At 54.1% G+C, this 20,964-nt stretch overlaps 1 protein-coding gene across 1 annotated transcript; it reads right to left on the minus strand.

The window, feature by feature from the left end:
* Positions 1 to 7,625: 7,625 nt before the first annotated feature.
* Positions 7,626 to 12,633, minus strand: AQP2 (aquaporin 2). The gene is made up of 4 exons (XM_021704838.1): positions 12,227 to 12,633; positions 8,996 to 9,160; positions 8,540 to 8,620; positions 7,626 to 7,839 (listed from the first exon to the last, which is right to left on the minus strand). Exons 1-4 carry the CDS (start codon positions 12,584 to 12,586, stop codon positions 7,630 to 7,632), a joined length of 816 nt encoding a protein of 271 aa, XP_021560513.1. The 5' UTR covers positions 12,587 to 12,633; the 3' UTR covers positions 7,626 to 7,629.
* Between the last annotated feature and the right edge of the window lie 8,331 nt (positions 12,634 to 20,964).

A 20,964-nucleotide genomic window follows, 5' to 3' on the forward strand; every position in this document is an offset into this window, starting at 1 on the left:
GGTGCGCCCCCGACGGCTCCCGCGCTCTCCTCCGCGCTGCTGGTCCCGGCTCCCTGGGAGACTTCGCCGGGTTCGGCCTCGCGGGTTCTACGGTGCTCCGGACGCCTACCTCCGCTGGCCCTCGATCTCCGTCCCTTGTCTTCCCCTTTTCTTCTCCTCGGGCTCCGGGTCCAGCTTCTCCTTTTCCTCCTGCGACGCGGGCATCCTGATCCGGCCTCACCCCCCGGCAGGGCTGGAATGAGGCGATTCTCCGAGGACGGCGTCACTCAGCTCCCTGCCCGGCGGTGGCGGGGGCGGGTGACCGGGCTGGGCCGCGCGGGGCGGTCCGGCCGGCCGTCGTGGGCCTCTCCCTGGCCGGGCCAGGCTGGCTTCCCGGGTTGGAGCGGGGGCATTTTGGGAAAAGCAGGCGCAGTGCCAGCCGGGCCCGCGCTTGGCAATCCTCGAAGCCCAGTAGCCCCAGTAGGCGCCCTCTCCCGGGCAGCTGAGCGAGCCCCTCCAGGAGCACAGAACTCCTGGGGATCCCAGCGAGTCCCCAGGAGGATGGGGGCCGGGAATTCACTTCGTTCATGGGACGCGAAGGGGCATGACCGAGGGCGGTTTTGCTTTGGGTCAGGGAAGAGCCCCTGGGATTGGGGGTCGGAGTTTGGTGCTAGGAGGATACAGGTGCAGTGCTGACCTCCCATGCCAGGTCTTGGCCTCTCCCGCTTTTCTGCCCCTGCCGGAGGCCCCCTACTCTGCATAGCTCAGGTTTTTCTTTTCTTCTTCCTACCGCTCACCTCCTCCTCCTCTGTCTCCTTAGTCTTCCCCTCCTTCAAATCCTGTCTTTTTTTTTTTTTAAGATTTTATCTTTTTCTTTTTTTTAAAAGATTTTATTTATCTGACAGAGAGAGACACAGCGAGAGAGGGAACACAAGCAGGGGGAGTGGCAGAGGGAGAAGCAGGCTTCCCACTGAGCAGGGAGCCCGATGCGGGGCTCGATCCCAGGACCCGGGGATCATGACCTGAGCCGAAGGCAGACGTTTAACGACTGAGCCACCCAAGCGCCCCTAAGATTTTATCTTTAAGTAATCTCTACACCCAACATGGGGCTCCAACCCACAACCCTGAGATCAAGAGTCTCAGGCTCTACCTGAGCCAGCCCTCTTGGCCTCTCCCGCTTTTCTGCCCCTGCCGGAGGCCCCCTACTCTGCATAGCTCAGGTTTTTCTTTTCTTCCTCCCACCGCTCACCTCCTCCTCCTCTGTCACCCTCCACCCCTCTGCCCCTCACTCAGTCTTCATTTCTCTCCATCTTGCAATCCCTGCCTCTGCTCTTTCTCCTTCAGCCTCTCCCTCCAAACTCTTCCTTTTTCAGACTTCTTGTCTCTCTCTTCAGTCTCCTGGTCTGTCCTCCTTCTAGCAGTCTCTTTCTCATCTCTGTCTCAGTCTCCCTCGAAATCCCCGTCCCTCTATCTCCTTGCAGTCTCCGTCTGTCTCTTAGGCTCTCCCTCTTTTTCTCTTTCCAATTTCCCTTCTTTTCCCCCTTGCTTTCTGTTTACAGTCTTAGCCTTAGGCTCTCAGTCTCTCCTTGCTTCTGTTTCTGTCTCCTGTTTTACTTCCTCCGCCTCTTAATTTCTGTGACTTTCTTCGTTTCTTTTCTGTCTCTACCTCAGTTTCCAGGCCCGTCTCTCTTACATGTGTTCTTTTCTAGTGCTCCCACCCCTGGACTAGGTGACACTCTCTTCCAGCTCCCCTCCACCTCCCCCTGTCCTTATCCCTTCCCTCTGAACTCCCAGCTGCTCTCCACTGGCCTTCCCAGCCCTCCTTCTTCCCAGCCCCACGTTAGGCATGTAGGGAATGAGGCTGGAGAGCCCTCCAGGGCTTGGAAGAGGGATCCCGGGAGAGGAGTTCCACAAAAGACCCCACCGCCTGCTACCACCACGTGTCCTTGGGAAGCACTCAGCACAGTGCCTGTTACAGAGTAAGGCTCAGTAAAGTTTCCTCATGTTGTGTGTGTGACTATAATTTTACAGCCCCCTGAGGGCTCTGTGGGCCTTTACACAGAGGGTGCAGCAGAAGGAGAGAACAGGTGCTCCTCTGGTAGTCTCTCCAGCAGGGGCTAAGGGGAGGGGCCCGGAGGAAAGCCAAGGACCTGGAGGATCGGGCTCTGGGCTCCGTGGCAGCTAAGATGCCAAAGAAAACAGGGACCAAAGAAACCCCACTATTGTTCCGCCTCAGTTCCGTGTTTCCTGCTGGAGCAGCTCCTTTCCCACTTCTTTCCTCTTTTTTTTTTTTTTAAGATTTTATTTATTTATTTGAGACAGAGAGAGGGAGAGAGTGAGCACGCAGGCTCACACGTGCAAGCTTGTGGGGGGTGGGGGAGGAGCAGAGGGAGAAGGAGAAGCAACTTCCTGCTGAGCAGGGAGTCTGAAGCAGGGCTCGATCCCAGGACCCTGGGATCATGACCTGAGCCGAAGGCAGACGCTCAACCATCTGAGCCACCCAGGCCTCCCCCATTTCTGTCCTCTTGACCCAGGTCTGTTTGTCCTTTCTGCCATGGGTCCTGGAGCCCTGCCCCTGGAAGAGCATGGCAGGTGTGTACTGGATTTTCATCTGGGCTCGCGGCTCAGGGCTCAGCGCAGGCCTGTCCCAGACCTGGAATAGTGACCCTGATGACTCCATAGACTCAGAGGGAGCAGTTGGTTACGTTTCCTAGGCCTGTGCTTAGGATCCTTCCATCTCTCTCCAACCATCTGGGTCACTCTGTTCCAAGGCTGTCACAAGAAATTACTGCAGCTACTATGTTCTGGAATTGTCTTTGCCCTGAGCACTTGGGCTCTGCGCTGGCAGCCCCAGAGGAATGCTTCCTTGGGATGTCTCTGGACTGGGAGATAGATCTCCCCATCTGTGGCAGGGAGAGTTAGAACCCCTCAGGGGGAGCCCTTTCCCTCCTCTCCTGATATAGGGATCCCTGTATTCCCTGGGAGCCATTGAGGGCTGGAGGCAGAAATGGTAGGGTAATTGGCAGCAGAATATTCCTCTGGGGCTCCACGCATTCCCCAGTGTGGGGGAAGAGAGTTATTCATTCCTTCCTACAAAGACTTATCGGACAGTTCTTATGTGGCAGGCACTGTTCGAAGCACTGGGGATATAGCCGTGAACTAGCAGACTATTTCTCTGCCTTGAGGAGCTAATATTCTAGTGAAAGGAGACAGACAATAAACAATGGGTATATGTAAATTATACAGTGTGTTAGAATCTGGTAAGTGCTAATGGAAAAATAGAATATGTTAAGGGGGGGCTGGGCATGCTGGGGTGGGAGTGGAGGTTCTTTGAAATTTTAAATGGGGTATCAGTGTAGGTTTTACTGAGAAGGTGACATCTGAGCAAACTTGAAGGAAGGACAGGGAGAGGTCCATGCCTGTATCTGGGGGAAGAACATTCTGGGCAGAGGGAGCAGCCAATGTTGCCGGAACAGAGGGAACAAGGAAGAGCAGAAGGAGATGAGAGCAGAGGTGGTGGAGGGGGCAGACTGTGCACCAGCAAAAGGCCCACAGGCCTCACTGGCGAGAAGGAAGAAGTTGCGGAGCCAGGGACTGCTATGGTCTGACAGTTTTTAACCCCACCCCTCTGCTCCTGTGTTGAGAAGAGACCAGAGGGACAGGGATTAAAGCAGGGAGATGGGTAGATGCCTACCCAGGGAGAGGTGATAGTGGCCTGGACCCCAGTGGAGGTACTGATGGTGAGAATGATCAGATTCTGGATCCCTTGTGCACGGAACCCTGACCGGAAGGCCTGATGGGAGTGCTCGTGGTGGGTGAGAACGAGGAGTCAAGGGGGACTGGAGCTGTTTGGCCCGTGCTTCTGAAAGACTGAAGTTGTACCATTTGAGATGGGGAGGACGGTGGCAGGAGCAGGTCTGGGTCTGTTAGTTGGGGACATGTTGAGTATTAGGGTTTGTCCTGTCCTGACTTTCCAACACGGTGCTAAGGCCAGCATGAGGAGACCAAAAGGGGCTGTTCTGTTCTTTACTTTCTCTGGAGGCCACACAGCCTGCCCATGTCTTGGTGCCCCCTCCATGGTGCCACCTGAGTCACAAAGCCTGGGATGCCCATTTTGGCCAGGTTGGCTGTGGAAATTTGCCATCACAGGCTCCCTTCATTGAGCTGCTTATTCAGCATCGAAATTCCTTCTGCACCATACCCAGCAGCAGCTCTGGGGGGCTCAAGACGTGTGAGAGACCCTGGTTTGTCTTCTGGCACTTTGGAGGATATTGACCATCGCTAAGTTGCGGAAGAAATAGCACTTATTGGGGCACCTGGGTGGCTCAGCCGTTTAGCGTCTGCCTTCGGCTCAGGTCATGATCCCAGGGTCCTGGGATCGAGCCCCACATCGGGTTCCTTGCTCGGCAGGGAAGTCTGCCTCTCCCTCTCCCACTCCTCCTGCTTGTGTTCCCTCTCTTGCTGTCTCTCTCTCTCTCTGTCAAAAAATAAATAAAAATCTTAAAAAAAAAAAAAGAAATAGCACTTATTGGCAAATGAACATTTATTGAGTGCTTACTATATGCAGTGCACTGTGCTAGACCAGAGAGATAAAGGAAAATAGGTAGGAGAATGCCATCCAAGAACTAGAAGGAGCCCTGCCCCCAAAGGGCTTACAGTCTTGCCTGGGAGGCACTGCGGATACACAGAATCACCACATGAAAGCAATATTTGCAGGCACAAAGTGGGGATGTGGGAATGGATGCTGCTGGGACAGCTCAAAGCCTTCTCTGTCCCCAGCTTGAGGACGTGGAAGTCTGTCCACCTGCCTCCATGCTGCCTGGCGCCTGTCTGGTTTTGGGTGTCTGACCTCCATCCTCCTCCAGACTAGGAGCTTTTCAAGGGCAGAAACCAGCCTGGTGTTCTTTGTCCTTTTTTCTCTACCCTGCTGCGGCCCTCCCCGAGGGAGGGAGTGTGTCCACCACTAGACAGAGGGCTGGGCTGGACAGCCTCAGTTGTGTGCTCTGGTTTCTGCCAGGGGTGCCCAAGGGGGCAACTAGGACTTGCCCCAGACCAGACCTGGTCTCTCCTGAGCTCCGAATGGACAGATCATGGGATTTTGCAGTCAAATGCTCTATCCCTGAGCTATACCCCCAGATCATGGGATTTTTGAATAAGAAGGCCTGAGTTCAAGTCTTGAGTCCACTACATACAGCTGTGTGATGTTAGATCATTCTCTGAAATGCAGTTCCTTAATCTATAAAATGGGAAGAACAGTATTTGCTCTGCCTGTCTCACCGAGTTGGGAGATAATCAGGGGGGATGATAGGGAGTGCGTTGGAAATGCTAAAACCCTGCGGACCTGGAAGCTGCCCTCCTTCCCTAACCTGCCTGAGGTTTTAGCACAGAGGTTGGGACACAAGAGATGCTGGCTAGGTGTCAGGTCCCCTCCATCCTCGTCATTTTGAATCGGCTTTGACCTCTGACCTTAGTGACCCCAATCTGGGCAATCAGGGCAGGAAGTTGTGGTGAAGTCCCATTTGGTTTTAGGTGAGGTGCAATCCAGGAAGCGGGATAGACATAAAGAGAAATTCTTGGCACCTTCTAGGGGGATCTGTGGGGGTGAGGTGGGTTGGGGATGAGGTGCCTGAGACACATGGAGGCTTGGCTCACAGCTCAATGGCTTGCTGCCTTTGAACTTCGAGAGCAGTACAAAGTACAGCCCCAGAGGTCACTTCGGTCTCTGATACAACCTCTCCTCTGGTAGTGAGGCCAGGTGGCTGTCACCAGCTGTCGGGGGGTTCGGGACCCTTTTTTCCATAGCACCTATGGGCCAAGGCAGCCTTTTTCTGACCCCAGAGGGAACTTTGGTCAAGGAAGACAGAAAAAAGCATAGATGAGAAGGTAGGCACACTCCCAGAGATGTTCCTCATACACCGTCCATCTTTGAAGGGAGTGGAAGGCAGGAAGGGGCTGGAGACTCCGGTACACTGGGTGCTCGGTGCCTTGTGAGACAGACACCGACAGAAGCCTGGAAGCAGGGAGGCCCCAGTGCATGGAGAAAGGGGCTCAAGATGTGATTCTGAGGTTAGCTATGCAGCAGACTGGAGAGGGACAGAGAGAATGGAGGGTGTCTGGGTGATGGGAGGAGGAAAGTGCTAGAACAGCTAGGGTGCACTCAGGGCCAGGAGAGGTGAAGAGGCTGGACCAGGATGGGGTCACCCCCAAACCCATCTCCTTCTGCCTTGACTCTCAGGGCCATCCTTTGCACTGGCCACCAACTAAAGAAGGTAAAAGAGGCTGAGGATCAGGCCCCTTCTGTGCTCTACCCGCAGGAGGCAGAAATAATGAAATAATCCCAATAATGCGTGCTAATGGTATGAGGAATTACAGTTCACACAGCATCTTTACATGCATCATCTCACTTAATCCCACTTAATCTCATTTGAGAACCATTGCACTGGCCTGGAAATGTAGAAGCCCAGGCTCTAGACACAGACCTGCCTCTGCCTGGACAAGTCATTTCCCTTCCGTGGTCCTGCGAGTGCTAGGCTGCTCTGGCCCCCAGTAACTGAACTAGGGTGGAAACCTGAAGGGAGGGAGAGGAAGAGAGATTCCTGGGGAGCGGGGCCTGTGGCCGCCCGCCTGACCGCCCTGGCCAGCCAGCCATGGATGCGTGCCGGGAGAGAGGCCTCACTTGCGAAACGGAGTGTCTCCTTTCACCAAGTGTCCAATTGCAAATCTCCCCCTCTCCCAAGACAAAGGCCGGGCCTGCAGAGGGCTTTTGTTTTCTCTGCCACAGGCTAATCTCTGGGTCTGGAGCACCCTGGAGATGGGGGTCTCCTGCACACATGTAGGGCACGTACACACACATACAGGCATGCACACTCGTATGCCGGCTTCCTTCCTTGAAGAGGTCTTCCCTCAGGGCAGAAAGGAGGTCCTTGGCCACCCAACCCTCCCTTTTCCCGGAGGCCACTTTTGGGGAAGCCATTCTCTGGCTGATAGTCTCTGTCTCTAGCAATGGAAGTTGGCAAACCTTGGGGCCCAGCGCCGCAGCTTGGGGGAATTTTCCAGGAGAGGCAGGGTAGGGGTTGCCCATCAGGGCCCTCCCTTCAGCCCTCTCAGGGGCCTCCAGACCCTCCCCTTCCCTTCTCCTGAGGAGCACTGCCTTAGAGCTCCTGGGGAGGATGGGGCTGCAGAGGGAGGAGATTTATTGCCCTGGGGGGAGGAAGGGGTCAAGAGGGGAGGGAGAGGTTGCCAGCCAGGGCACTCCCACCACCACAGGCCCAGCCACTCACACTCAGGAGCATGCACCTCCGTGCACTTGGGGACAGAGAGACACTGGGGAGGAACACACACTTGCACACTAGCAAAACCTGGCGCACCGGTCCCAGATCCTCTTCCCCCGCCATACCCGGTGCGGCCTCTCCAGAGCCTTCCTCTGCCTGCTGGCCTTCCCTCCCCAAGCGTCCAGCTCCCTGCAAGGGGCCAGAGCGTCCGGACTGCTCACTGCCTGCAGCCTGGGGGACAGGGGGTCTGCCGGGCTCACCGCCACCGCCTTCGGACCTGGGGACAGGAGGGGCGGGCTGGGCGGCGGGCGGGCAGTCCCTCGGAGCTCGTCCCCCCGGAGCCGGGGGCCGGGGCCTCGGGGCCGGGCGGGCGGCGCGCTCAGGCCTTGCTGCCCCGCGGCTGGCTCTGCGGCGAGTGCAGCTCCACCGACTGCCGCCGCCGCACCTCGCGCTCCTCCCAGTCGGCGTCGGGCTCCTGCCCCTTGAGCACCGCTAGGCGCTCGGCCAGGCTCTTGGCGGGCGGGAACAGGACGTAGTTGTAGAGGAGGGAGCCCAGGACGGCGCCCACCAGGGGTCCGATCCAGAAGACCTGGGGCGGGCGGAGAGGCCGGTCGGGGCGGGGATGGGGTGGGGGGGGCGAGCCCCGACTCCCCGCGCCCCGCAGCCTCCAGACGCGCTCCCCGCACTTGGTGTCGGAAAGGGGGTCTCCCACGCGATTCATGGACTAGTGGGGAGGGGGGCGGATTGGCGGACTTAGTAATGATGACAGCGGCTGTTGGGGCAGGCGGGCTAGTTGGGGGTTAAGGGCGCGAATTCCAAGCGGACTGCCCGGGTGACCAGAGGCAATTTGCCCACCCTGTCTGGGCCTCAGTTGCCTTTCATTGTGATAATGCCTACGTCCTAGGGTGGTCGTGAAAACCAACAAAGCACTTAGAATAAGGCCTGGCCCCTGCTCAGGCTACATGAGTGCTGAGTAATACAAAGGTCTGCGTTAGCTAGCACAAATATTACCATTTACGGGGCTCCAGCCACTGTGTGAGCTGTTTTACACCTCACTTAAGGAACGTCACTTAACTCTTCCGGAAAGCCAATGAGGCAACAACTGCTATTATCCTCACTGAGGGATGTGGAAAGGAAGAACGAAGTGTTCTGCATCAGACCCGAGGGAGGAAGCCCAGGCTCCCCAGGAGGAGCGCGGAGGGTTCGCTGCGCTCCCACCCCGTCTATTCCAGCCCTAGCGGAGATGGGTTTCCGAGGGAGGGGAAGGCGGGGGAGGTTTCAGCCATTACCCAGTGGTCGTCAAACTTGCCGGTGACAACAGCAGGAGCCAGGGAGCGGGCGGGATTCATGGAGCAGCGAGTGTAGTGGATCTACAGGGGAGACAGGGGTCAGGGAGGGAAGGCAGCTGATGAGGACAGAGCAGGGAGTCCTTGTGCCCCTCTCTAGCCCTTGCCCTCAACCTCAAGGGAACCCCTGTGATGGGCAGTTAGTCCGCATAGGTACAGGGTTCTGTATTCATTGGAGGCTGGAGTGAGATCTGGGGGGTATCTGGGAGTCAGACCTTCTGGGCTGGCCACATGACTGTGCCTCTGGGGAGTTCTGTGTATCTGTCCCCTCGGGGTCTTTGTGTCTGTCACTTTTGGGGGTCTGTGTGTCTATTTCTAGAGTGGTCTGTGTGTCTGCTTCTTTGGGGAAGGTCTGTAGGTCTGTCCCTGGGGGGACTAGAAGCAGTGGCCCTGACCTACCCCAAGGAGGTGCCCCAGGGCCACGGAGAAACCGATGGAGAGCGCGGGGGTGCCCAGGTTGTCTCCACGACGCTCATCTGTGGAAGCGAAGATGCAGAGCACCAGCTGCAGGGTCAGGAAGAGCTCCACGGTGACAGCCTGGCCCGCTGTGGTGTTGTTGCTGAGCTGGGGAAAGAGAGAGGGTGGGTGGGCGCACGCTGAGCGGGCTCCCCACTCTGGCTCCATCTTCCCACCCATCTGCAGTCAAGGCTCCAGAGAGGCTTCTGGGCTGGGACTGGAACACCGGGGCTCACCAGCCACCTTAGCTCAAATGAATGATGGCTTCTTCCTGGGCTGTGGCCCAAAGGTAGGGGGATGGACCCCAGGACTGCTGGTGGTCCCTAGGCCAGAGGTAGGAAAACTGACTCTACAGTCCGTTAGATTTGGGGGCTGTGATTACGTGCCTAATGCGAGAGGCAAAGGATGCTGAGGTCCACAGTTTGTTTCCAGAACAAGAAGGGAAGAGGTCTTGAGTGCAGCAGGAAGCTTTAGGGCAGGTAACAGAAAGGCCTTCTTTGCTCTCTAGGCCATAAGATACTACTGGTGTAATGAGAGGCCTGCGCCCTTTCTTCATGTGGGCAAAGGGCCCCCAGGGAAGGGTCTTAGGACTTGGGTCTAGGACAGTCCTAGTGCGAACCCTCACCCCATGAGCCCAGTGTACAACTCTTTCCTTTCACCCTTGCCTGTCCCCCTGGATCTTGCCTGTTCCACACTGTGCTTCAGGCCTGAGTTTTGCCCCATGGATTTGTTCCCTGCACATCCCGTGGAGGTTGGGGTGGGCGCGCTGGTGCCCTGTACTGTGGCAAGGGGGCCTGTGGACCAGGTGGGGTGCCCATGGTCCTGGCAGACCCTGCCTTGGGTAATGAGAGAACTTGGGGCCGAGCAAAGAGGCGATTTCATAACTGGGCCGCACCCAGCACTGGATTTCTCCCTGGGTTTTGTCATCCTGTGCCCTACACCCTGCCCTCAAGCACTGGGCACTAGGAGAGCTCTCAGCTCCCACACTCCTTCTCCAGGCCCTGAACCCCCATTCTTGGGTCCTAGCCATCGGGCTGGCACCCTTGCGTCTCTAGGGTCTAACCTCAGGCCCCCCACTCCCATCGTCCAATGTTAGAGCCTCTAGTGGGGGGCAGTGAAAAGAGCTTTGAAGGCAGATATTTTGGAGGCCTGTAACTTGCCATGGGGCCCTATTTACTACTTCAGCCTCAGTTTGTCCTTCCGTAAAATGGGGACAACATAACAGATTCCGGAGGACTGTGTGAGGACTGGAAATGACCAGGGCAGAGCCCCAGCCCCATTCCCACTGGTAAATGGCTTTTCTAAGGGAGAGGTGTGGACACGGATTTGGTGTCAGATAGCTCTGCATCCACTTCCAGGTGCTGACATCAGCTAGTTCTATGATTTGAGTCAATTGATTGTGGGGCCTCAATTTACCAATCAGGGTAGAGGGTTCACAGAATTCATCTTACAGTGTTGCACCAAGAAATAGGTGATATCTGGCCTGGCAAAGAGCAGGTGCACATCAGTGGTAACTTCCTGGCGGCTAGGCTGGACTTTCCAGGGACCTCAGAGGATGCCTGGAATAGTCTTGGGGGTCATCCAGCTTTCTAGCCTCAGGGCAACTCAGCCCCACTGCTGCACCATTCCAGCAAGGCAGGGTTCTCCCTAGTTCCTCAAGATGGTAAATGCTGAGCAGTAACTTGGGGGACCCCCTCCAGACCCTTTCTCTGAGGGCCTCAGTTAACTGTCAAATGATGGAGGAGCAGGAGTGAGTGTCCCCATGGTCCCTTCGCATTCCCATTGCTCTGCTATCAGAGGAGATTCTCTAGCCACACATTTACTTTCTTGGCCATACTCTTAGGAAGTTCCTCCGGCAGTCTAACTGGACCTCTCCTTACTGGGAACAGAACTAATTTCGTTCTCACTGGAAATAGTCACACTCCTCAATCTGTCTCCCACCATGGCCACTCTAGCCTTTCCTCATCCCTGAGCCTCAGCCTCATCATATTTTCCATTTTGAAGAAGAAAAAAGTTCCTCAATTGGGACACCTCTGCCCCTTGCATGAGGAAGGGCCACCTGTGCAAAGGAGGGGGTGGCCACAGAAACCGTGTAGGACTCTTCAGAGACATCAGCGCTTTTATCCAGTGGCCCAGGGAAAGGCAGGTCATCGAGGCACGAAAGAGGCTCTTGCGGCCCTGGCTTGGGATGGGGGTGGAGAGAGACGTGTACTGAGGGGACACAGACTCGGCCTCCCCACCCATGACCTCGGATGCCAGGGTGCCGCACAGACCCAGGAGAGAGGGAGGGCAGGAATGCGGAGGCGGAGGGGTTCCCAAAATGCCTAAGGTGTCCGATTATCCACTGCTCGTGTAATCAGCAGTTAGTCACGGGCTCTGGGGACCTTCTCCAGGGTCTGGAGAGACCTTGCCTCTTCAGCTTTCCCTTGAGTTCTGGTGCTTTCTCTGGTATTGACATAGAACTCTTAGCCCATCCCTTCCCTTCTCTGAGCCTTAGTTTCCTTGTGTGCTAAACAAATCTTAGTTGATGGCTCAGGGAGGGGACATTGGTCAGGTGGAAAGATCATGAGTTTTGCAGTCAAGCCTGGGTTTGAAGGCTGGCTTCTGGCACCGTAAGCAACGGATACACCCATCCCTACCTCAAAGCTCTGTTGCGAGGTGTCAACGTGTGGCTTGTGAGGAACCCCTGCTGTGAGGCTCACACGCGGATGCTGGAGAAATACTGGATCCTTCTTCCCTCGAGAAGACCCTTGGGACTAGCACTCTGAGGTTCCTCCCAGTTCAGAAAGCACATCTGCTTTGGGACTTTGTCTTCTGCTGAGTTCTAGCCCAGCCCTCACTGTAAAGCAGGCGTCAGGTCAACCCTGATGCTGCTCTTCCCCCATGAGACTCAGGGCAGAAGGTGCCAGCAGACCCGCCTGGATCCTGCCTCTGTTCAGACCTTATTGCTCTTTCTTTTTTTTTTTTTTCCTTATTGCTCTTTCTACCCCAACTCCCTTATGGCACCTGTGTTCCTGGCTCCAGCATCTCTCCCTCTCTGCCTCCTCCCCACCCTCCATCTTTCTCTCTCCCCACCCAGACCCTCACCCAGATCTGGTCCCCCCCATCTCACCCTTTCCGAGGGACTCCCCGGGACCTGCCCCTTGGGGAAGGGACAAAGTTCTGGCTACTCACTGCATTCACAGCCAGGTCCCCTCGAATGTCAGGTGGTGTGATCTCATGGAGCAGAGCGGCCCCTGCCACAGCCCCCAGCAGCTGGGCAGCCACGTAGAAGGCAGCTCGGAGAAAGGAGACGTGGCAGCCCACCAGGCAGGCCACGGTCACGGCAGGGTTGATGTGAGCCCCGCTGACGTGGCCCAGAGCCTGCACCAAGGTCCCAATACCCAGGCCGAAGGCCATGGCAATCTGCAGCACAGAGGGCAGGGCCTGTGGCCAGTTGAGGGCCGAACCGAGGCCGAAGAAGACAAAGAGGAGTGTGGCCAGGAACTCGGCAAACACGGCCCTGGAGAAGGCTATGGACCGGAGTTCCCACATGCTGTGCCCTCTGTGGGCTGGCCCGGCAGTCACAGCTGAAGGAAGCTTGTGGGGCACGCTCTCTCTCTCTCTCTCTCTCTCTCTCAGGGTCTCTGGGGAGGCTGGGCTACGGGCATTTATAGGGTTCTTCCATCCTGGATTGGGACACGTGAGGCGGAGGTGGAGTCTGGGTCCGTAGCTTGTTTCTCCTATGGCTGCCCCCACCCCCCGCCCCTGCCCACCCTCATGCCTATCACCTCATCTTGGCCTTCACAGCTGACTAATGTTCCCCATTAATAAGCTCCAGATAAGGACTGACGTCCCCTGATTTTCCGTGTTTGTTCCCTGGTTCCCCTAGGGCTGAGGCCCCAGGGCTTCCCCCACCCCCACTGGTTCTGTGAGTGGGGCTTCTCTGAGGGGATGATGCCAAACCCCCTCCCTCTGACTCCAGCTATTGGTCAAGGCAGGGACAACACCTCACCCAAGACTGACCATGAGGGAGGATGTCCATGCTACTCCTTCTAGCGATTGGGAAGTTCTTCCTGTTGTTGACCTTCAATTATTCCTTCTTGAAGGGGATGGAAAACAACGGGTTGGCTTGTGAGGTGAACCTTCCAAGGCATAAAGATTTCGTCTCTTCTGGGCTCACTTTCTTGTAGTCAATTACCCAGAAGTTCTTAAGCTTCATGTCCTCCCTGGATCTCCAGCCAAAAGGCAGCTCCCGTAGCCTGGAGGGAGGGGGTGGTGTCAGTGGCAGGGGGACCCTGGTCCTGGGTGATGGGATCGACATGCAGTTGCCTGAGGAAGCTTCCAGCTTCCATTCCAGCATCACCCTGGTCCATCTCTGTGATTTACCCCTTCTTGTCCGTCTCTGTAAACAGGGGATAATAAACCTACATGGGGTTGGGGTTTGGATTAAATGAAATAATGTAAAGTGCTCAGAGCCTCACCTGGCCCACAGTCAACCATCAATTAATATCAGCTATTTTTTTTTTTAAGATTTTATTTATTTATTTGACAGAGAGAGACACAGCGAGAGAGGGAACACAAGCAGGGGGAGTGGGAGAGGGAGAAGCAGGCTTCTCGTGGAGCAGGAAGCCCGATGCGGGGCTCGATCCCAGGACCCTGGGATCATGACCTGAGCCGGAGGCAGATGCTTAACGACTGAGCCACCCAGGCGCCCCAATATCAGCTATTATTAATAGCGTTATTTATTTATACTCTGAGTACTCGGAGGAGGAGAAAAGGTCTCCCTAAACTCACATAGAGTGTCCCAGAAGCTGTGACAGGTTGTAGGCACCCCCTGGAGCTCAGAGCCACCCAAGCCACATGGGGAGGACATTTCTGTGAGGCAGTGAGCTGTGCAGGCTTAGGGAGGCCACAATGATCCGGAAGCGACTCTTTGGCCTTGCTGCCCACTCAGCCCAGCCTCTGGGCAATGCCACCTCCCACCATCAGTGCTGCCCTGGCCTGGGATCTGGGAGTCCCCAGGCCCCACTCCCCTTGCTCTTCCCTCATCCCTCTGGCCCTGTTCCCTCTCCTGGGGACCCAAACACAGGGTCAGGCTCAGAGGGAAGTTAGGAGGATTGGCTCCAGACCCTGCTCTACCTCCTGTCCAGCAGGACCCCAGACAAGTCACAGTCGTAGGAACAGAAGTCTGGGAGGGATCGGAGACTGCAGAGTGAAGCCGTTTGTGTGCCCTTAGACGGACCATGCACCCCTTCTGGTCTCTCCTCTTTGGTCAAGGTGTTTATGATTTTGAGAGACGGAGAGAGGGAGTGGCCTGCTGACCCCTGATTCTGGGCAGGACCTGCCCTCACCTCGTCAAGTGAAAATCTCTTACCTCCCCATAAACCCAGAAGTGTCACGGTTTCTTTCTGTAAACCCATTAATTCCCAACCCAAATGTGTGTGTGTGTGTGTGTGTGTGTGTGTGTGTGTGTGTGTGGTCATTCAGTCACAGTCATAAATTTAGAACCCAGTGGGATCTTAAAGGTCATCTAGCCTACGGATCTCACTTTACAGATAAGAACCTGCAGTCCAGAGAGATTCAGACTTACTCACGTTCGGGTCTGGGCCCAGGACTGGGAGGAGGGGAGAGCAACAACCATGACTGGGCCCTACGTGTGCTGTGCATTCCTTTTGAGCCAGGGAGGAAGAAGGTGTACCTGCCAGAGCCCGGGGTGGGAGGGTGTGGGAGGTGGAGTTCAAGCTGTGGGTCCTAGTGGGCAGTGGAGCTCCCCCAGGCGAGGACTGCATTTTGTCTACGGTGACCACGACGCCATGTCTCACGAGGTCCAAGGTGCCATCAATCGTATGAGGCATCACTAATTAGTATTGCAAAAATGCCTTCTTGGCGATAGATTGTGGTAACAGTTGCACAAAAATGTGTATGTACCTAACACCACTTAACTGTGTAGTCATAAATGGTTAGAATGGTTTTATGTTATGTGTATTTTGCCATAATTAAAAATAATTTTAAAAAGCCATGAAGGAGGGCGCCTGGGTGGCTCAGTTGGTTAAGCGACTGCCTTCGGCTCAGGTCATGATCCTGGAGTCCCTGGATCGAGTCCCGCATCGGGCTCCCTGCTCGGCAGGGAGTCTGCTTCTCCCTCTGACCCTCCCCCCTCTCATGTGCTTGCTCTCTCTCATTCTCTCTGTCTCAAATAAATAAATAAAATCTTAAAAAAAAAAAAAAAGCCATGAAGGAAAACGACCCAAGAAATACTTTCTTACCAATTTTGGTTTGTATCTAATGAAAGAAATCTTTCGGATTGATTTAGATATTGGTTGGTTTTTTTTTTTTAAGTCAAAATCACTCTTTTGCAATTATCGAAAAGGAAATGATCGGTAAAGCAAACTGGGTAAGATAGTCCCCAAATGTCTTCACATTCGGAGTCCACATTTCTTAAATCTCTTTTTGATTCAGAGCACTCAGGGTTTTCCTACACGGCATCACCCTCTGTGCCATCAGGAGTGTAGAGACGTACCATTTCCTACAAGAGTGTCCGCGATCATGTCCAGAATTTTTCCCCAAGCTTCAGACACTCCTTCCGTAGGCTCTGCCACACGTGTTTTCTTGCTTCACATGTGACTGGCAATCATGTGGCCCTGGTCTCGGTAATCAGACATAACACAGTTTCATCTACCTCTGGGACTCTTCCTTTCCTAGGTCCTATAAGACAGCTGGCTGTTGTTTCGTGAGAAAATATGAGTGTGTGTGTTATCTGCTGGTGGCCCGAAGGAGGGGCTGAGACCCTGGAAAAGCGGAGGTAGGAAGAAGGTGTGTGTGGGGAGCCGGGCCAGCAAGGATGCCCCATGAGGGAGTGCAGGGACAGAATTCAGGAGGTGCTGTCTGACAGTTGACAAAAGGTGTGTTTCCTGCTCTGAGCTGAGCTGCAAATGCCCTCCATTCTCCCCACAAGGGCAGTAAAAGTGGGTCACACTCCACAGCCTGTGAGGCTGGGACTTCAGGGAATGAGGGAAAAGCGACAGGGCCAATCCCTGGCCAGGTGAAGTGGAACAGAGCAAAGAGAGCAATTCCGGGCAGCAGTGGCCGGAGGGGTGGGAGACTGGGGCTCAGCCCCGTAGGAGGCATGAGAAGTACTGTAGGGTGTCAAGTCCGTACAGTTCGGGGACAAGGTGTAAGCCATTGGATTTCTACATAGGGTTACAGATAAAATACACAATGCCTGAGTATGTTTGCATTTCAGAAAAATAACAAATACATTTTTAGCATAAGTATATTCCAAGCAATATTTAGGACATACTCACACTGAAAAGTTATCTGTTATCTATAATTGAAATTTAACTGGTTGTCCTGTATTTTTATTTGTTAAATCTGGCAACCCTATTCTATTTGAAAGCGAAGGGGGCACCCAGAGGACTGAAGACCTGGGGACAGCTGGGTTTCAGACTAAGTCTTACAAGGACTTTTGGGGTTGAGTCTCACTAGCCCCATTTTATACAGGAGAAAACTAAGGCAGAGAGAGGTTGTAAAAGTTGTCTGGGATCACAAGTCTGGTAAGTGGAGGAAATGAGCTATGGATACAGGTCTGTCTGATACAGAAGTTCAGGCTTAAAGGAATGTTGAAAAAGAAAAGCAAAGCTGGTGGCATCGCAATTCCGGACTTCAAGCTCTGTTACAAAGCTGTCATCATCGAGACAGTATGGTACTGGCACAAAACCAGACACATAGATCAATGGAACAGAATAGAGAGCCCAGAAACGGACCCCCAACTCTATGGCCAACTAATCTTCAACAAAGTAGGAAAGAATTTCTAATGGAAAAAAGTCTCTGCAACAAGTGGTGTTGGGGAAATTGGACAGCCACATGCAGGAGAATGAAACTGGACCATTTCCTTACACCACACACAAAAGTAGACTCAAAATGGATAGAAGACCTAAATGTGAGACAGGAATCCATCAAAATCCTAGAGGAGAACACAGGCAACAACCTCTATGACCTTGACCACAGCAACTTCTTGCTAGATGCGTCTCCAAAGGCAAGGGAAGCAAGGGAAAAAATGAACTATTGGGACTTCATCAAGATAAAAAACTTCTGGGGCGCCTGGGTGGCTCAGTCGTTAGGCGTCTGCCTTTGGCTCAGGTCATGGTCCCAGGGTCCTGGGATGGAGCCCTGCATCAAGCCCTGCATCAGGCTCCCTGCTCAGCGGGAAGCCTTCTTCTTCCTCTCCCTCTGCCGCTCCCCCTGCTTGTGTTCCCTCTCTCGCTGTGTCTCTCTCTGTCAAGTAAATAAACAAAATCTTAAAAAAAAAAAAAAGATAAAAAGCTTCTGCACAGCGAAGGAAACATTCGACAAAACCAAAAGACAACGGACAGAATGGGAGAAGATATTTGCAAATGTCTTATCAGATAAAGGGCTAGTATCCAAAATCTATAAAGAACTTATCAAACTCAACACCCAAAGAACAAGTAATCCAATCAAGAAATGGGCAGAAGACATGAACAGACATTTTTCCAAAGAAGACATCCAAATGGCCAACAGACACATGAAAAGATGCACAACATCACTCATCATCAGGGAAATACAAATCAAAACCACAATGAGATACCACCTCACACCAGTCAGAGTGGCTGAAATTAACAAGTCAGGAAACGACAGATGTTGGCAAGGATGCGGAGAAAGGGGAACCCTCTTACACTGTTGGTGGGAATGCAAGCTGGTGCAGCCACTCTGGAAAACAGTGTGGAGGTTCCTCAAAAAGTTGAAAATAGAGCTACCCTATGACTCAGCAACTGCACTATTAGAGATTTACCCCAAAGATACAAGTGTAGTGATCCGAAGGGGCACCTGCACTCCAATGTTTATAGTAGCAGTGTCCACAATAGCCAAACTATAGAAAGAGCCCAGATGTCCATCAACAGATGAATGGATAAAGAAGATGTGGTCCATATATACAATGGAATACTACTTAGCCATAAAAAACCCCGCAATCTTGGTATTTGCCGTGACGTGGATGGAACTAGAGGGCATTATGCTAAGCGAAATAAGTCAATCGGAGAAAGACAATTATCATATAATCTTGCTGATATGTGGAATTTAAGAAACAAAACAGAGGATCATAGGAGAAGAGAGGAAAAAATAAAACAAGACGAAATCAGAGAGGGAGACAAACCATAAGAGACTCTTAATCATAGGAAACAGAGGGTTGCTGGAGGGGAGGGGGTGGGGGATGAGGTAACTGGGTGATGGATGTTAAGGAGGGCAAGTGATGTAATGAGCACTGGGTATTACACAAGACTGATGAATCACTGACCTCTACCTCTGAAACTAATAATACATTATATGTTAATTATCTGAATTTAATTTAAAAAAAAAAAAGTTCAGGCTTTACCTCCATTGATTGGTTGCCTTTGTCCTCCAAACCCCACCTCAAAGGCCAGGCAGTCCTAATGGCCACGGCCAGGGTCTAGGCAGGGACAATTGCAACTCCAGCCCTCTGTCTCCTTCCCATGGGGTGGGGCCCAGGGATCTCACCTAGCCTCGCAGAGCTCCCCACTGCCCACAAAACAAGGCAGGACCTTGAGCTTGGCACATCCTCCTTCCAAGCCCATCATCTCTGGGTCCTGATAAGTGTTGTGCCCTCTGCCTGGGACACGTGTGACCAGCACTTTCTCGTGGGTACCTCTTCCTTGAACTCTGGGCCAGTGGCTCGCCAGCCTTTCTGACAGAGGCTTGCAAGAAGACACACACTTGATACCCTAACCCACAGACATGATCTCAGTAGGTAGATGGATAATATAGATGTGGATATGGCCATAGATAGCTGAAACTTTTTTTTTTTAAGATTTTATTTATTTATTTGACAGAGAGAGACACAAGCAGGGGGAGGGGAGAGGGAGAAGCAGGCTTCCTGCAGAGCAGGGAGCCCGATGTGGGGCTTGATCCCAGGACCCCGAGATCATGACCTGAGCCGAAGGCAGACGCTTAACGACTGAGCCACCCAGGCGCCCAGATAGCTGAAACTTCTATTTCCCAAACAATATTTCCTCATTCTGAGGCTTTAAAATCCTATTCTATTTCACTGAAAAAGCAATTTAGGTCACAACTACTAAATTGATTTCATGACCCACTAATGGGTTGCCACTCACAGTTTGAAAAATACTGCTTTTGACCCTGGCTCAAAAGTCACTTTCTCACTGGGGAAGACTTCCCGTAGCCCCAGTAACACGCACTTCTAGGACCACCCCATGGTGTGCCTTGCCCTTTCGTATCACTCAGAGGCTTGTAATGATCTGCTCATGTCTGACTCCTCCCCTGGACTGTGAACTCCCAGACTGCAGGGACCCTATCTGGGTTTGCTCCCCGTTGCACCCCCGGGGCCTAGTACAAGGCCTGGCATATTATACGTACTTGATAAATGCTCATCAAGGGAATAAATGAGCAAAACCATCAGCTCTTGTCCCTCCAAGCCCCCCTGTCCCCCCTCCCTGCACCCTGTCCCACACCCTCTATGTTGCAGCCACATGGCATTCTTTAGGGACCTGATTTAGGAGAGAACTCAGAGCCTGGGTGGAAAGGGGGAGTGTGTATTTGTGCTCTGGTGGGGTAAGGAAGGGTCAGGAACAAGTCTGTCCTCATTTGAAAAGGATCAGGTGTGAGTAAGGGGCTGGGGGCAGGGAGACCTTTTAATAACCCTGCCTCGTGAAGTAGGGAGTTCCCATTTGCTTCGGGGAGTCCCACAAAAGCCGAGCGAACACCGGGGAAGCTGGGGCAGCAGGAGTTGCTGCGTGAGTGGGGAAGGCTGGACAAACTGCCTAATGGGGACCAATACAGCTAGCTCTGCAGCATGGAGAAGCCCAGGCTGCAAGCTAATGAAGCCTCCTTACAGGGGGCAGCTGGGAGCCATTGTGGGTGCTAGCAGCAGGGAGACCAGCTGGGGCTGGGGGCTGCAGGAGGGCATACTGTTCCTCCCTTGACTGAACTCCTCCTAGTCCCCGGCTTCATCCCCTATGACATCTGGGGGAGGCGGCCAGGCTGGAGGCCCCAAAGAGCCAAGGGTGCCCTTTTTTTTTTTTTTAAGATTTTACTTATTTGAGAGAGAGAGTAAGAGCGGGGCAGGGAGGAGCAGAGGGAGAAGCAGGCTCCCCACTGAGCAGGGAGCCCAACGTGGGGCTCCATCCCAGGACCCTGGGACCATGACCTGAACTGAAGGCAGATGCTTAGCTGACTGAGCCACCCAGGTGTCCCTCAAGGGTGCCTCAGTGGCCCCATGGCTCCCTGGGCTTCCACCCACCCTGGGGGGCTCCTCCCACAGGGCTCGAGGGCAGAGTGGGAAAGTATTCGCCAGATGGCCAGGAGAGCCTGTGTCTCTGCCCTACAGGGATAGAGAGGGGCTGCAAATGCCAGGGCATGCCGGGGTCATTACCAGGGAAGGGGTGGTGGTAATGAGCTGGAAGGGTTACGGGCAGCGCCCCACCACCTTGCTCGCAAAGGTCACCCAAACCTGTTTAACTCCCCACTCAGAACAGCGGCAGCTAAACCACCCTGGCTCCCGGGTGCCGGCCTCCAGTGAGGGCTCTGTGGGCTCCAGTGACTAGGTAACTTGCAGAACCCGGTTCAGACTCTGTGCCGGGTCCCTCTCCTCCCCACCGTGCCATCGTGCCCACCTTCCTCCCTCCCCGGCGCCTCACCCCTTCGTGTCCTTCCCGGGCCTCAGCCTCTGTCGGCCTCACACCTCTCCTTGAGGCCTGCCCTGCACGTCCATTGCGTGAAGTGCTGGGCTCACACTCCTCTCACCCGGTCATCTCAATTGTGTGGTGAAGTGGGTACCAACCCCATTTTAAGGATTAGGGTAAGAGAGGCTCGGGAACATTAAGCTGGCTACCACTTCCTCTGCCCCCACTCCATAGCCCCCTGCCTCACCTCCATGAGAG

Source organism: Neomonachus schauinslandi, chromosome 5 (assembly GCF_002201575.2).
Source record: "Neomonachus schauinslandi chromosome 5, ASM220157v2, whole genome shotgun sequence".
Classification (NCBI taxonomy): Eukaryota; Metazoa; Chordata; class Mammalia; order Carnivora; family Phocidae; genus Neomonachus; species Neomonachus schauinslandi.